The 18,030-nt window shown below is 43.4% G+C and overlaps 1 protein-coding gene across 3 annotated transcripts in view; it reads left to right on the top strand.

Annotated features, from left to right (window-relative positions):
• The window catches only part of FLT1 (fms related receptor tyrosine kinase 1), a 116,993-nt gene that overhangs the window by 47,707 nt on the left and 51,256 nt on the right, over positions 1-18,030 (top strand). For all 3 annotated transcript variants that reach the window (XM_005501425.3, XM_065050821.1, XM_005501426.4), the window contains exon 11: positions 11,341-11,455. In XM_005501425.3, coding sequence (XP_005501482.1) covers positions 11,341-11,455 — 115 coding nt within the window. The remainder of the gene's footprint in view (positions 1-11,340; positions 11,456-18,030) is intronic.

Genomic DNA, 18,030 nt, shown 5'->3' with positions numbered 1-18,030 from the left:
GAAAGAAATAAAGAACAAAATAGAGAATTCCACAATAACTCCACATAAATCCATAAATGACCAACATCTTTTATTCTATGAACATTTTTGACCCTTTCATCTCAAAGGATGCAGCCAAACTGGGAGACACACCAGGAGAGGTGACAAAAAGAATCAAAGGAATTTCAGGGAATGAGAGGAATGTGTCAGGGACAAGTGAGGAGGGAGGTCGAGGCTCTGCAGACATAAAAAGAGGTGACTTGGGGGCTACATGATAGAGATCTGCAGAGCCGTAAAGGACACATGTCTGAAGACAAGTTTTATGTGTCTTTTCCAGCTTAGAAAGCAGGGGCCATTCAATGAAGCCAGGAGGAGTGAAATTCCAAACAGAAAAAGGAAATGACTCTTCATGCAGCGGGTAGCAGATCTGTGAAACTCCTTGCCAGGGCATTTGTAAAATTTGCATAAAGTCTTGGAAGAGAAATCCACTGAAGTATAGAAATGACCTCTGTTGTGGGAAGCTCTTGAGCTGATAATAATTGGTGACTGGGGGAGTATTAGGAGGAAGTATCTGAAGTTAGTCCTGCTCTTACTCATCCCCAACCATCTGCTTATGGTCATTGTTGAGACAGGATATGGGGTAGATGGATCTTTGGTCTATGTCCACATCTGTCAGTATTTTCTCTTCCTGTTTCCCTGTAATCAACTCCCCTCTCTCCTCAAAAATGTTTCCCTCCATTCTTTCTCATCCTTTCCTTGTTTTCTGCCTGCACTTCCAGTCCCTCACTCCAGTCAGCCTGCGGTTGCTCTCAGACCCCTACTTGCAGTGAAGCTAAAAACAAACCATCTTGAGAAACACAACCTCAATGCAGCAAGAGCTCTTTCATCTCCTCTGCTGATCACTAGAAAATGAAAAGGGTGTTAGTCATGCTTCCAGCTTGTCAGCAAGACAGGGAGTATTAATGACTGTGTTAATAGATTAGTAAAGAATTACTCCGTTCTAGAGCCAAAAGGATCCAGACAGGACAGCAGAGAAAATTTCAGCATTATGGGAAGGAAGGTGTTGGGAGTACCTAGATCTTGAAGTTTATAGATGTGACGTTATGCCTGAGCTGTTAGGAGTGACTTGTGCATGGAAAATAACTTATGCTGGAAGTGTCTGAACAACATCTCTGACTTTATATAGAGGAAAATTATTTGGAAATAGAAGAAACAGAGTAAGTGTGGACATCGTATGTAGAAGTTTCATGGTCTTTCTCTTTAGGTTTCTGACTGCTCAATCAAATCAGAAAATACCTCTTCCTTTCAGCACAACACAGACTATTAAAATTAAACGGCTTTTCCCAGCAAGAAGTTCAAGGTGCTTGTGGAAACCTTGAGTGATAAGTCTGTAGTTCCAGCCAACATTCGTTTCCTCTGTGGAAGGCATGGTTGATGCTTTCAGAGAGATAAAGTGAAGGCTGAGTCACAGTGACCACATGGAAGATGAGAGTGATTATAGTCCAGCAAAGGAGGAAGGGAAAGGAGGTAGACAAGGAGAAATGAAGGAAGGATTGACTGAATCGTGATGGTGTTGTGTGTCTATGAGGAATGCTAAGCAGTGTGAAGTGGGAAAGAGAGGGTCAAGAAGCAGAATATAATTATATGATAACCAACTCAAGGTAAGAAAATCTCAGGTCAACTCAGGATGTGCAAAAAAATGAAGAATTACTTTCAAATGCTGTTAGGTTCCCTGATGGCCAGGGGTCTCAAATACTGGCATAGGAGTTGGAAGTAAAATGTGTTTTTGGTGACCCTTAGCTTCAGTCACATGAATGTTTTGTTGTGAATAGCTGGTGTTGCAGGGTGTTCAAGTGTGCAAATGTAGAAGTTATTTTTTTCCTGTGGAAATGTGAGCATGGGTTGATGAAGGGTTGAAAAGTGGGTTAGGTTAGACTCCTGTTGATCCTACTGCTTCTTTTGAGATAATTCAGATCAATCAGCTTTATGTGGTAGCATACTGGGGTAGTTCAGGACAAGCCATAATGTTTGGAAAGGATGACTGTGAAAGGGAAACACCATCCATTCATTTGGTTGAATGTAGACAATAGTGGGAAAGACAGTGTGCTGCTTTCAAACAATTTCTTTTTCCATAGAGCCATGGTGATATGCAGCAACACCATGATTGCCATATCCTCTACTGTTTTCAAAGATGCTCACCAGGAGGATGAGACATTGAGAATGTCGGGGATCTCCCCTACAGAATGTGCTTTCCCTCTAAGTATCCCCCTCAATGGGGACACAGATCATCCTACAAAAACGAAAACAACTCAATCCCCAATCTGTAAACTGAGCAGTCCACCAGGGCCCCAACCCAGCCTAATGCAGAGGCCAATGAGAAATCCTCCAGCAACCCTGCAACTCATCAGTGAATAACTTTTCAGCACAGCTAATAGTGTACTTGGTCACAAGATACTCCCACTCTGGAGGCAGAGGTTGAGGAGTGGTGATGGAGAATTGCTGCTCTCTGAGAGTTGTGAGCATGTTTGAAGTGAGATGGGTTGGTGATATCCCATCTGTTCTTGGTAGCAAAATGTTGACACTGCAGTGGACAGCAGTAGGGATCAGTGACAGTGAGAGCAGAGAGGTGAAGGGTTGATGAATGAGACATGCAGAGGAGGAACCTGCACCACTCTCACCTGGACTGCTTGTTTGGCATTCCTTGCTAAGCTCCTAAATAAATATAAATAAACAAACTGCAATTTATGATGTAAACTGTATCAAGCTCCTACTATTTGCAGATTTTCTCCTAGCTCCACTAATTCACCTACTCTGTGTGAGCATGTGTATCAGGGAAGATGCCTGCGATGAACTCCCATCTGGCTGCAGCTTTGCCACTGAACACAGTGGGGCCAGCATTTTGACCTCTAACCAATGATTTTTGACCTAAAAAGGGAACACTTGGACCATAGCTCCTTAATGGATGAGTACATTATAGTGGTACAGCCAAAGCTCGTGGAGCATGCTGGCAGGGAGCCAGCACAAGTTCTCCCCCTCCACCCCCACTAAACACATTTTACAACCTGAACATGCTCCCTGCTACTATTCTCCCTCACAGTTTCCTGCCTCAAAGTGACTCAGTATTGCCCAGGACACGTGGCTACACCAGCCCTGCACTAGCAATTGCATGGTGCTGGACGCTGAGGGACAGAGCAGGCAAGGTCCATGTCATTCAGATTTCTTCAATAACTTCCAAGTGGAAAACAGTTCCTATATATTCTTTACAATTCCAGGAATTTCCAGAGTTCCTGTCTTAAAGTTAGTGTTGTCACCACTGCCTCTTGAAAGACATGAGTCAGCCCAAGTTGAATTTATAATAACATTGCCCTGATGCTTCCAGGGATTGACCGCTGCCCTAAAAAAAAAAGATAGATGCTGAGAAAAATGTTGTGCTTGCCATTAATCACTCTCAAAAATGGTCACCATCCATGACATGATGGCTTCCTCTTTCTCCTAGTACTGGTGCAATTGCCAAATACTACCTCAGTAAACAAGAGTGTGATTGAGGCTGCCAGTGGCTTTTTCAAGAGGAATTCTTAGAGAACTGAATTACAGAATGGTTGGGGTTGGAAGGGACCTCTGGAGATCATCTAATCAACCCACCTGCTAAAGCAGGTTCACCTAGAGCAAACTGAGCAGGATTGCATCCAGACGTGTTTTGAATGCCTCCAGGAAAGGAAACTCCACAACCTCTCTGAGCAGTCTGTTCCAGTGCTCTGTCACCCTCAAAGTAAAGAAGTTTCTCCTCATGTTTAGATGGAACCTCCTGTGCTTCTGTCTGTTCCCGTTACCTCTCAACCTATTGTTGGGTACTACTGAAAAGAGTCTGGTCCCATCCTCTTGACACCCACCCTTGAGATATTTATAAGCATAAATAAGATCTCCTCTCAGCTTTCTCTTCTCCAGGCTGAACAGACCCAGCTCTCTCAGTCTCTCCTCATAAGAAAGATGCTCCAGACCTGTGATCATTTCTGTAGCCCGCCACTGGACTCCCTCCAGTAGTTCCTTGTCCTTCTTGGCCACAAGGACACATTGCTGACTTATGGTCAACTTGTTGTCAACCAGAACTCCCAGGTTCCTCTCTGCAATGCTGCTTTCCAGCAGGTCCACCCCTAACCTGTACTGGTGCCTGGGGTTGTTTCTCCCCAGGTGCAGGACCTTGCATTTGCCCTTGTTGAGCTTCATTGGGATCCTCTCTGCCCAGTCCTTCAGTCTGTCCAGGTCTCGCTGAATGGCAGCACAGCCTTCTGGTGTATCTGCCCTTCCTCCCAGCTTGGTATCATCAGCAAACTTGTTGAGGGTGCACTCAGTCCCTTCATCCAGGTCACTGATGAACAGGTTGAACAAGAGTGGACCTAATACTGACCTCTAGGGAACCCCACCAACTACAGGCCTCCACCCAGACTCTACACCATTGATCATAAGCCTCTGAGCTCAGCAATCCAGCCAGTTCTCGATCCATCTCACCATGCCTTAATCCAGCCCACACTGCCTGAGCTTACTTAGGAGGATGTTATGAGAGACAGTGTCAAAAGCCTTGCTGAAGTCTAGGTAGACAACAACCACTGCTCTCCCCTCATCTACTCAGCCAGTCATAGAAGGCTATCAGATTGGTCAAACATGATTTCCTCTTGGTGAACCCATGCTGACTACTCCTGATAATCTTATTTACCTCCACATGCTGGGAGATGGTGTCCAGAATGAGTTATACCGTCATCTTTCCAGGGGTGGAGGTGAGGCTGACTGGCCTGTAGTCTCCTGTGTCATTTTTCTTGCCCTTTTTGAAGACTAGAGTGATGCTGGTTTTCTTCCAGTTCTCAGTCACCTTTCCTTTTCTCCACAACCTTTCAAAGATGATGGAGAGCAGCTTAGCAATAACATCTGCCAGCTCTCTCAGCACTCATGGGTGCATCCCATCAGGGCCCATGGATTTATGGATGTCCAGTTTGCCTAAACAAGCTCTAACCTGATCCTCCTCAACCAAGGGAAAGTCTTCCTGTCTCCAGATTTTCTCTCCTACCTCTAGGGTCTGGGATTCCTGAGGGCTGGTCTTAGTGGAATGGGATGTTACAGGAAGGAAAGATTGCAATAGCCTCTGGCATCATGCAGGAGGGCTTGGGAGGGAGGAGCTGAGATTATGAGAAGACAGAAGATGAGTATTTTTTTCAACTGTTTTGGGGATGGAGGCTCTTCTGCTGGTATTTGTCACAGTACTACTTGAACTGCAAATTAAAGAACTGTCTCCAGAGTGGGGAAGAAAATGTGTCTGAACACAAGCTGGGTCTAGGGCTTTCATTTAGGACTGTCTGCCACATGGAGTGCCAAGTCTGTCCTGTGTCTAAGTAGAAAAATCCTTTACCTTAGCTCCTACTCTTTACTGTAAATCACCAGGATGACAACAAAACTACTTGTCTTCTGAGATCAGTAGTTTCATAGGCAAGACTTTATCTTGGAGCTGGTTTGCAGTTTGATTTCAGTGAAATATATCAAGATGACATGAAGTACACTCTTACCCTGGAAAATTTTCCCTGTCAATAGTTATAAATATACCACACTGTTGTGCTTGGCATGCTGTATGCTAATAGAGGTGAGGGCTCTAAAACTCATTAGGAAAGGGAGCAGGCTGTGGAGCAGAGTGAGGACAGTGTGAAGCTAAGGTTGATAACCATGGCCTTGTCCAGAATAGGCCATGGGAGTTTTCTTATCTCACTTTGGCAGGAGGTGCTGTTAGCTTCCTGTGCGAAATCAGGAGCATATGCTGCTTTCCTCTTGTTGTTTCGCTTCCTCCTCTACACAAGACGGTTCCCAGCACTGTGATTATCTTTGCATCTTCAAACATGGCACACTCTGCTTCCTCAAGGGCTTGATGTATTCTTGAGAAGCAGGCTGGCTCCCCTCCCCCAGGCCACTTCTCTAGGGCCCCCACCAGCCGGTGCCAGCTCCGCACATCGCAGATCTTTTACAAAGATGAACTTACTTCTGGTTGCATAAATCTCCCCCTAGCCTTTCCAAAGAGGTGTAAATTCCCGAAGCTAAGGTCAGCAAGCAGGTCTGCTGGCGGAGCTCACCCCGCACTGCAGGCAGCCGGGCAGGCAGGGCGTGCTGCAGGCTTCCCACAGCACCAGCAGAGCTGTCTCACCCCTCCTTTCCCCCATGCTGGGCTTCTCAAAACCTGCAGGAAAGTTAACAGCTTCTGTTTTTACAAAGGAATAGCCTATCTCGCAGGCTTTTGACTCAGAGGGTGAAGCGTGCCTGTGTGTGCGGGTGCGTGCGTGTGCACAGAGGCAACGCACATGCAAGCACGCACGCAGGCACATGGAAAAAAACTGCTTAGGGGTGAGAAACCTCACTGCTCTCTTTCTCCTAGTGCTTGACTAAGACAGTAGAGTCTGGTTACCTTGCTCTGAGATTGTATAATGTTTATAAACATACATTTGTACACATACGTCCTTAGCATTTTTGTATAGGATCTCTATACGTGCATAATTGCACCCACAAACTAGGGACATGAAAGGATCTGCAGGGAAACAGGTGTAAGAAGTGCTTAGAAATGTGCTGGCAGATATTAGCTTGTTTATCAATCTCTGTGCACACTGTGTGCTTTTTCATTAACCTGACGGTAACCCTGCTCTGAGCTTTCCTGAAGATGCAAAGCAATGAGGTTCATCCCACAACAAAACATTTCAGGAATTCATGCATGCCAGAGATATGTGGAGTAAGATTCAGATATCCAAAATTCAGTGGGATTTCCCTGCAAACACATGCAATTCTTGCTAGAAAAAGGGTACCCTTGCTATTTTACTGAGTGGATAGTTTGAAGTAACTTGTAATTTCTTTACAAAAGCATAAAAATATGTAGCTGATGTCATCTGAGGACACATGCAAGGAAACATCAATTGACTTAACAGGAAGATTATTGTGTATTTTGATCCCAGCCAGAGTAAATTTTTTGTATTTTCATTTTTCTCTCTTTCCAAGCATTTGTACTTAACACAAACATTTGGCTTGATGACTACATCTAAGTTCAGTGGAACCTTCTCCCTTTCTGTTGCAAAATGCCTCTTGTTAGAAGTTGAAGTCAGGTTAGGAGACAGGACTCTTAATTACTACCATTTGTCCCCTCCCCATCTCTACCCGATGCTGCTGGCTTAACCAGTGGCCTCAGGTGGCACCACTGGTGGCAGCAAGTGGAAGGGTGACTGACTACTAACCTGTGTAACCAAATCAGGAGACTGGACGTGGCTTGTGTTCTTTGTCCCTAGGGCCCTGGTGAAAATTAGTTTGACACCCCTGCCCAAGGCTGTGTTAGTGTATTTGAGGTTAAAGTGAGAGCATTTGGCAGCTGAAGAGATGAAGCATCTGGTTCTACATCCAAAGGGATGAGTCTGAGTCTTGCCCTAGACTTTGGCAGCTGTGCTGCAGCTGATTATAAACCTTTGCCGGTCCAGCAGACTGTGGAGCCGAAGTGACGCGTACGACAGTGCTCACATCTCCCGCTGTGCACTGCGGCCTGTTGATTAATGTAATCCCAGCTTGATTGTGACTCCTTTTTTATTAAAACCATGGACAACAACTATTAAGTGTATTCAATTTTCTACTGTAATTGCATTAACATTGTAATTGGCAGTTTGGAGATAGTATGGTACGTGAAGTCAGTAGAGTTCATATATATGTGCCTCCAGGGCTAATACTTCGTCTAGTGTTTTACATGTGTTTTTCTTGTTATTGTGATGTTATTGTAATTATGATGGTGGTTTGTATTATGGTATTAATGAGTAAGCAGCACCCCATTGTGCTAACCATCAACAAAGACATAACACTGTCCTCATCGCTAAGAAATTGCAATCTAAATGTATACAGTCTTTTTCAAGGAATCATGAGGAAGAGTGTAATAATAACTAAGCCTGGAGGCTCCAGAGCTGCAAGAAAGGAGACTGGAGATGTCTTTCAGAGCTGCACAAGCAGTTTCTGAACATGCATTGCACCTTCTTTCTGCCCTTTAAAACACATGTCTCTGTAAGGTTTTCTATAGTAAAGAGCACAGATTTTCAGCCTTGTAACAAAGAAACATAAATTCATTCTGTGGGGAGAGGTGCTGGTTTCCATCTTTTTGAAAGGATAAATATTAAAAAAAATACATATATTATGGATGAAATGAGATTTTGGGTTCTCCATCTTCCTATTCAGAGATCACCAGAATATCCAGTCACAAGTATGTGTTTTTGATACCACCTGTTTGTGTGCTCACAGTACTGGCATCATGAAATAAGTTCTGATATGTGCTATGGCATGGAAATGTTATCAGCTTACCAGCATTATCATGCCCTCTGTAGCCTAGTCTTGTTGCAGAATCAAACTTCTTAGAGCCTCAAATGTGCAAAGTAAATGGCATCTACCTTTCTGAACAATTTTAACCAGTTTTTCCCATCTGAATGCATCACCAGTCTCAATGCAGCTGTCTTTCATCCACTCTGGCTTCAACAGTCATGTATTAGAATTTGTCTTTTAAACCAGAGTCGGGAAGAAAGGGCTTTCTTAGAATCACAGAATCACAGAATGTCAGGGATTGGAAGGGACCTAAAAAGATCATCTAGTTCAATCTCCCTGCTGGCGCAGGAACACCTAGGTGAGGTTACACAGAAAGATGTCCAGGCAGGTTTTGAATGTCTCCAGAGAAGGAGACTCCACAACCTCCCTGGGCAGCCTGCTCCAGTGTTCTGTCACCCTCACTGAGAAGTTTCTTCTCATATTTAAGTGGAACCTCCTGTGTTCCAGTTTGTATCCATTGCCCCTTGTCCTACCACTGGTTGTCACTGAGAAGAGCCTGGCTCCATCCTCGTGACACTCACCCTTTACATATATATAAACATTAATGAGGTCACCACTCAGTCTCCTCCAAACTAAAGAAAACCAGCTCCCTCAGCCTTTCCTTGTAAGGGAGATGCTCCACTCCCTTAATCATCTTCGTTGCTCTGTGCTGGACTCTCTCCAGCAGTTCCCTGTCCTCCTGGAACTGAGGGGCCCAGAACTGGACACAATATTCCAGGTGTGGTCTCACCATGGCAGAGTAGAGGGGAAGGAGAACCTCTCTCGACCTACTAACCACCTCCCTTCTAATACACCCCAGGATGCCATTGGCCTTCCTGGCCACAAAGGCACAGTACTGGTTGTCCTGCTGTCCACCAGAACCCCCAGGTCCCTTTCCCCTACACTGCTCTCTAATTCGTCATTCCCCAACTTATACTGGAACCTGGGTTGTTCCTACCCAGACGCAAGACTCTACACGTGGCCTTGTTATATTTCATTAAATTTTTCCCCACCCAACTCTCCAGCCTGTCCAGATCTTGCTGGATGGCAGCCGCTCCTCCCAGCTTGGTGTCATCAGCAAACTTGTTGACAGTGCATTCTATTCCTTCATCCAAGTAATCAATGAATATATTGCATAATATTGGTCCCAGTACTGACCCCTGAGGCACTTCACTCAATACAGGCCTCCAACTAGACTCTGCCCCATGCACCACAACTCCCTGGCTTCTTCCCTTCAGCCAGTTCACAGTCCACCTCACTACCCAATCGTCCAGACCACACTTCTTCAGTTTAGCAGCAAGGATGCTGTGTCAGACTGTGTGAAATGCTTTACTGAAGTCAAGGTAGACCACATCCACTGTTTTGCAATCACCTATCTACCTCGTTATGTCCTCATAAAAGGCTATGAGGTTGGTCAAGCATGACTTCCCCTTGGTGAAGCCATGCTGACTGTCATCTTATTGCTCCCTGTCCACGCTACATGCATGAATGACCTTGGCCTGCTCCTGTTTTTTGACTTTTTCGTAGAATCATAGAATGTCCTGAGTTGGAAGGGACTGACAAGGATCATTGAGTACGACTTCTGTCCCTGCGTATGACAACCTCACAGTTCACACCATGCATCTGAGGGCGTTGTCCAGTCTCTTCCTGAACACTGTCAGGCTCACTGAGCCTCTCAATGCATGTTAAGAAATTTGGGCAGACAGTTATATATCTGTGCTAATGATTACAGCCCAAGTTGGTTTACGTATCACCATTTCTTTAAGCTGTAATATCTGATAAGACAGCTTGACACAAAGCTGCACAATTAAAAACAAGCATGCAAAGTTAGTGTACCATTGATATTATAAACAGCACAAAGTTTAAGCAAACTGCACAGTTAGCTGAAGGGAAATGAACCTCATTCTTTGGTCATGATTGCATCACGTGCTGTTATCCAGTCACTGGGCTTTACTTTAAAGTTCATTTTTCCAAACAGCTGATATACATGTCAGAACTATTTGACTGCAGATACTACAGTCATTATCTTTCAAATCCATGGAAGATCAAAGGAACATATATTTGAAAGAGCTTGACCTTGCTGAGGGGTTAAGGTCCTCTGTTGAAGCTGGAATTGTAAAAGCAACAAGTAAATTTTGGATGAAATGCAAAACTAGATATCCTCAAAGAAGAATAGGAACAGACAGCATTTAAGAAGCATTCCAATATGTTTGTTTCCATGTGTACCAAATTAGGCTTTGGGAAACAAATTAGCTCTACCATGACCACACCTGAATGTTCTCATTAGAAGCCAATTTGTTGCATAAGGCAAAAACATTTTTCCCTGAGATTTCCATTCATTAACATGACTTTGATTTTTTTGGGTTAAATGAACATTTAAAACCCTTTGACAATTAGATATAGTTTTGTTTAACATTGTTTTGTGAATTTGCAGGATTATTGTTGTTACTGTGTGTCCTGTAATCATTGAATCCTAGTACTGATATTTTGCCATTTTGTGAATGAACTGAAGAAAACATTCAAAAATGAGAACTTGCATCATTTTTCATTATAACAAAAAATCCTGCACATAGTGAAACATCATCCAATACATAATGGAATGGATCTTGAAAAAATATAACTTGTCTTGATTTTAATGCTGAAAATAGTATGAACTCATGTTTGAAGCCAAGCCTGAATCATGACAATGTCTGAAAGCAGTAGCACCGGAAATGAGATGTTGGTCTTACATAGCCCTATAATTAGGCTCAGATTCCAAATTCTGAACTCCCAGTTCACAGTGGGTTATATGTTAACACTGACTCCAGAAAGCTAATATTCAGGCTGTGGAAGTGAATCCAAACATAGGGCTCCAAACCTCAAGATTTTATTAAAAGTAACCATACTTGCCTGGTCAACACAGCACCTACAGTTTCTCTGACTGAACACTGTTTCCAGAAGAATCGTTTTTTCTTATGTGGTGAATGTTTCAGTCTATCACAAAATCAATAAAACTTCAATTTTTGTTGTCTTCAGGCATGGCTTTTGCTCTCACACCAATGGATCTTTCATCCTGAAAGCTGACAGCAACATAGGAAACAGGATCCAGAGCATCACTGAGAGAACAGCTGTAATAGAAGGCAAAAATAAGGTAAGATTCCTAGAAGGAGATAATGTTTCCATGTGACAGTATGAGTTGAAAAGACACTTTAAGATGCTATCATGTAACAGTGAAGAAGCCAGTATCGTTATATTGTTCAGATTTGAAGAGCTGCATACATGCAAATAACTTCCAACTTCCATACTTGGTATTTGTTTGCTGAGATGTAGAGCTGTACTTATACCTGCGTGCAGTCATATTCAGGTAAATGACAAGTCAGGAGAGTATGTCAGTGGGATTCAGCATATCTGCTTTTTAGAGCTGGTCTGTAGTATCTTGGGACACGTCAGGAGCACAGGGGCAGGTTTTCAGGCCTTCTTTGCTTTGTTTTGTGACATTACACGATTTTCTCTATTTTGTTTTTTGTTTGGTTTTGGTTTGGTTTTTTGGTTGTGTGGGTTTTGTTTGTTTGTTTGTTTGTTTGTTTTGTTTTGTTTTGTTTTTGTGGTGGTGTTTTTTTCTTTTGTTTTGTTTTGGTTTTTTCCTATGAGTATTAAACAATTTACTCTCAGAGAGTTTATTCACAGATGTGGTCCTAGATTATTCAATGACCAGGTCTTTTCTTACAATGAAAAGTTTAGAGGGCCAAATGAATTCAAATTACAGAAGAAGACTTTAAGAGACATCTCAGTCAGAAACAGTATGGTGGGATTCATCCCAGCTGAATTAACTGTCCAAATGTCTAGTCCAAGTTGGGCTGTGGGGAGATGCAGGCACTTCTGAAGGATGAGCAGGCCTGTCATCTGTTGGTGTCTAATGTGGGAAAGCCAATGAAATTGAATTACCAAGGGGCATGGGGGATCCTCCATCAGATAAAACCTTTAAATCAAGGTGTTTTCCTGAAGGATGCCCTAGATCGCTGGGTTAGACATGCGACTGATTTGGTATGGTTGATTGAGTGTGCTATGGAGGAGTTCAGGCAAATATGCACAATGCCATGCTACTGTCACAGCATCTGTTTTTTCACACTAGTTGGGTTTGTGGCAACAATGGCTGAAGAAATTTTAAAGCCTACCTTACTCTAGGCCTGTCATTTCTAAGGACACTGAAGTGCTTTTTGTGATCTAAGGGCTCCAGGGATATAGGTCTCCTCTCCCAGGTGGCTGCCTTCCATCTTCTGCATGTGAAAATGGATATAAACTGTAATTACTCTCATGTTAGACCCCTTTCACAGACTGCAGAATAAATAGAGCTTTGCATATGACCAAAAATCAGGCCTGGGACTGCATTTTCTCCTGCTGTTGTATTATTTAGAAAGTACAACAGGTGTTCATGGCACTGTTCCAGTGCATGGAAATGGGCTGGATCCCAGTGAGGCATTCGATCTGTTTAGTTGGTCACCTCTGTGTGCTCAAAGATTGAGGCAAAGATGGGAGCAAACAGCTTCCTAGGAGCGACTATCATAGGAAAGCACATGAAAAATGAGACACAAGGAGGGATTTGAAGGAGGAAATGGAAATATTTTCAGGCACGGGAACACACAGTCTATTCCAAAGGGGTAATGAAGAACAAAATATGATAAGGACCTGTTATTTTCCAGAAGGAGTTTAGCCATGGCTATGGTTGAAGTCTTACCTGCTCACAGGGTGCAGAAGGAGCTGTCTCATGACCAGACCTCATTCTCCTTGTGTGCCATGCATTTTGGAGACAGCGGAAGAGGAGTGGCTGAAATGTCAAAGCAACTTCCAGTCAACAGCAAATAAATTCCTCCCTGGAGGAAGATGCTAATAATGGGTCCTTTTGACAGAACTGCAGGTTTTGTTTGAAGTTTTTGGCAAGCAGCCCTTTTTAAAAGAACGTATCCAGAAATGAACCAAGGCATGGTCTCTGCATGTGTTACATGGAAAGTTTTAGCAGTAAAACCTAGTGACTCCCCTTGGTATTCCTTGTCTTCATGTTGTGTAGTTCATCTAAAAAAGGTTACCTTGCATTGATTAATTCCCTCTGGTCCCTATTCGGGAAGGGAAATTAGAGAAACAATCTCTTTGCTTCACTTTTTCACAGCTTTTCTAAGGTTTCTTCATTGCTGCTGCTCTTCCATAGCTTTTCAAGCACAGCTGGATTGCTATTGTAAGCAGAAAATGCTCTGCAAGCCTTGGTTCCTGGCTAAGCTCTGGGTGGCATGATTTATGCACACATAGTTGCTCTAGAACATCCAGGATTTTTTTTTGTTTTTCCATGAGAATCTATAGCTTTTCACTCTTTGCAGTCTGAGAGTCATTCTTGATCTCCCAGAGCAAACTCAAAGGGACACACTTCAGACAAAACCCTTCCTCATCTGCTGGGATATTGTAAGACTTTTAATAGCACTGAGCTCACTGGATGCAGCACGTCATCACAAGTGCCTGGCTCCAATGAACTGCTACTGTGAGCAGTTCTGCTGCTGCAAACAGCTATGAAGAGCTCTCTGAGGCTTTTCCACATCAATGGAGTCCTGCTATCTAAACAGAGTGTCTACCCCACTTCCACATCCAAACATCACATGATCACATGCATGGTGAACACAATCTCAAAGCTCAATGGAAAAAAAACAAAGAAGGAGGATACAAAGCAGTAAGAAATGCATGAAGAAACTCAAAAAGTTGCACATTTGAGTTAGCATGAAAGGAGAAATAGAGTTGGCCACAGGGTGAGATTATTGTAATCAACAGAAGAGGTGAACAAGGAATGGTCAAAAAGTTTCTTTCAACAATCAAGGTAGCTGTTTTCACCTTGCTCAAAGACATTGTGCCAGTTCCACCCATTTCCTGTATGTGCAACATCTGAGTGCCTCCAGTTTGGTGTTTTGCTGTGGTAGGCTGATTTGTTGTTTGCTTACCTGTGGTTATCAAGGTAGCCACAAGTATATTTTTAAAGTCAGAAAAACTTTAAACCCTGTGTCTGTACAGTTAAGGTCATGTAGGAAGTCTGTGCTACATTATTCTTCTGGTGACAGAGAAACCATGACAACAGTGTTTTAGTAACTTTTCTGCTGAAGCCTCTCTAAAAAGACATTGAGAAACTGAAGTGGTACAATGGAAGAACTTTGTAATATAAGCCATAATACCTAATCAAAAGACAACTCTCGAAGTGATTTGATTTCCTTTTGTTCTCATTTCATTGGAGCAACTTCCTACAAAGCTGGGCTATTCTTAGGCTTATCATGTCAACAGGTCACAGACACTCTCCTGTCATTCAGCTGCTAAAAACCACAACTTCTCAGTGTTTTCAGCTGAAGCTAACTGCTATGTATAACTCAGGGCTGATACTGATTATTATTATTATTCTTTGCATAAGCAGTGTTCATTAAAATGTCGATGACCTGTAACAATGAAGTACAAAGAGCTGGTGTATGCATTGATATGGTGCACACATACTGGGCATGTGTTTTCTCCCATGTGTGCAGGCACACACTGGTTTATCAACAGCTTTGAAAGAAGGAGTCAGTACTCTTGGTACAGGGGTGCAAGGGACAGGGAGCTGCAGAAGAGTTGGACAAAGATCCTGAGCATGGAGAATGCACAGAAGAACGCTAAGAAGGTGAGCTCAGGTGGGAGAGAGTAGAAGTTGTTGGCCAAGAAGGAAGGATGATAAATCCAAGGGAAGAAGACAGTAGAGAGGACAGAAATTGAGAACATGGAAAGTTGGAAGGAGTAGGATGAAATCCCCTTGCTTTTGGAAAATAATCTACTGTGGCCACATTCTTGAGCACTTGACATGGGACAGAAGGTCCCTGACTGCCCCACCCCTATACTACTAGAGTCTCACTGACACTAACAGGTACCATGAAGGCTGCATCTGTGTCACAGTGTGCGCCTTCCAGGAACTGTGTATAAAGAATAATAATGCATGAAGTTGTGGTTTGTCATTAATATGTGTATGTATATATATGTATGGCCTTGTTTTCCACTGCATATGTACCTTACTGACACAAGATTTTAGTGGTCTTCTCCCTTGTGAGTACCAAAGCCACTTGACTTCAGGGAAAATGGAAAATAAGGACCCTGTAACAAGATTGTGCAAGACCAAACCTAGGCTCGCTCTCATCTATCTCTGGTTTGGCTGGAAATGATGGGTCAATCTGGCATGTGCTTACTGTGGTTAGAATTAAAAACTGTGATCATCCAGCATAAACATAGTGCTAGATAGTCCAAAGAATCAATTCTCCTTGGACATAAGGTGTGACCATGCAACATAGGATGGGGCCATCTCTTCTGCCTCTTCTATGCTAAGCCCCAAAACTCTAGATCTCTTCCATGTCCCTTTGTTACTGATGAGACAGGGAAGCATGTGTGTGTTTGTTCTCAGTCCATACACATGACAGCTGTCTGGCCAGTACATCTGCGCTGATTTGCCATCTGGAACCCAAAGAAGAAGAGAAAGCTGTTTAGCTCACTACAACACTCATTTTGATCTTTCCTCTCTACCCAACAGCTGATTTTCAGGAAATACACGAGATCTTATGAACTTTGATCTGACTGTGAATTTTGGCTGAAATTGGGCAATGGGTTCAAAAATTACTGAGGACATGGAAGAAGGGAGGATACTGGCAGACACATGGACATGCTGGCAGACAGATGGATGGACAGACAGTGTGGTCTTCCTAGGAAGCCAGGCTAAAGATAGCAGTGGGAGTGTAGCTTGTCTCTTTCAGCACAACATAACTTCTCCCGGGGCCTTCCTGAGTGCTACTAGAATCACTGTCAACACTTTTAAGCAGATCACTGGGAGGTGCCAGCTGAGTTGAGCCCTTGGTGAGACTAAAACCATCAGAACTTGGCACCTGCCTCTGCCAAGCTGCGGCTCCCTCCAGCTCCTGAAACTGATCCCCTCCCTCAGTGCACAAGGAAGGCAAGAATCAGGCGCTGCCTTGCTCTGCGAGTGTCCGTGGGGAGGAGGAGAGGGGTGCCTGTGGTAAAGCTGTCCATAGCATCATCTCCTCATAAGTCAGCTGGCTGTGTTCAGTCTCATGGCCTTTTGAATGGGATAACATGGGATGGAGAGGGAAACCACAGCTCTGCTTGCTGAACAGCAGCGATTCACCTGTCTGACCCCAGGGAGGAAGAGGGTGCTCTCCCACACATATTCATGTCCTGCTGTTGAAGATATTTTGGTGTTTCTTCTGTGGCAGTCCTGTAGGTGAAGTGTGTTGTCCAGATGTTTTACACTGATGTTCCTTGCCAACACATGAGGCATGCAGGTAATATGTCTTTGGCATAAGCAGAACAATCCAATGTTGTGCTGTCAATATTTCAACATGAGTCTTCATAAATAATATTCTTCTAGCCAAAGATTAATCCAGGGTGGTGAGAAGAGTGTATTTTTATTTATTTCCTATTAAAAAAAAAAAAAAAAAAGGAAAATAATTGTTTTCTTGAAAGCATAACTAGGAGGGAATCAGCAAAATTGGGCAGACTTGCACTACCCCGATCAACGGTAAAAGGACAGTATTTTGGGTTTTAAATATATGGGTTGTTTAGAGAAGTTAGCACAGCAATCTCTGGATGAAGCATGTTTGTGCCTGTGTCTGCAGGGGACTTCTAGGAGTCAGGAAAGAGTCAAGTTACCAACCATTTTCTGAAACCTCCTCTTGCTTCTGTGCCATCAACTACAGCAGTGGGAATCCTCTGTCTAAGCTACTTTGAGACATGAAAAAAAATCAAGAAGAACCTCCAGGAGAAGGTCTAGCCCACCCTGGCTCCAAGAACAACTATCATGCCACTTGCTTTGCATTCTCTTTCCCTGGCAGTCTTTTCCTCACCAGTCTCCACCATGAACAAACCTGTAATTTCCTCTTCCATCTCAGGATTTCTGCTCAATGCCTCTTTTATTTGCAGACAGAAGCATCAGCAGAATGTGATTTATTTCCCTCACCCGTGGCTCTGTGGTGAGCCCACAGCATAGTGTTTCAGCTGAGGTGATGAGTGCAGAAAGGAGGAATAAAGGATCAAAGCTTTGATGGTAAATAGGGTTTGTGGACAGATGATGCTCAAGATGTCAGGAAGGATTGGCTCTGTTCTGTCATGGAAGCTGGATTTGAACTTTCTCTATGTAACATGGATACTAATCCAGGTCTTCAAACTTTGTTGTAAAGCCAGATGATACAAGGCTGTGCAAACTTTTTCTCTTCCTTCTTTTGCTGCAATGGCTGTATGAAGGAATGATGCAGCACAAAGTGATCTCATACAGCCATCATTGCTAAATAAACAGCAACATGCCAGGCTTAGTTTTGTACACACTGCTTCTCTGGTGGGTTTTGGCTGGCATCCACAATGCAGGACACTGACTGCTCCACTGGAGGGCTCACAAACTATTTAAAGAGATGTTATCTTATCCTTATGACTAATTTATAAGCTAAAATATTTATGCAGAGACATACTGTCTCTAAAATATTCTGTTCTGTTGCAAAGTCAGTCTTGCTTTTTCCTAGACACTGTGGCTTTCTCTGGCTTAGTCAAGTAAACATGCCAATGACTGCTCTCTACCTCTAATGCCTGTGTTCATAACATGTATCTCCCTTGCTCTCCAAAGAGGTTGGTTGAAGTTGCCTGTTGGGAGCGATCCTCCGCCCGTGCTAGAGGAGTATT

This window comes from Columba livia, chromosome 1, assembly GCF_036013475.1.
Source record: "Columba livia isolate bColLiv1 breed racing homer chromosome 1, bColLiv1.pat.W.v2, whole genome shotgun sequence".
NCBI classification, from domain to species: Eukaryota; Metazoa; Chordata; class Aves; order Columbiformes; family Columbidae; genus Columba; species Columba livia.
The sequence above is the reverse complement of the archived record's forward strand: the minus strand, read 5'-3'. Positions and strand labels throughout refer to the sequence as shown.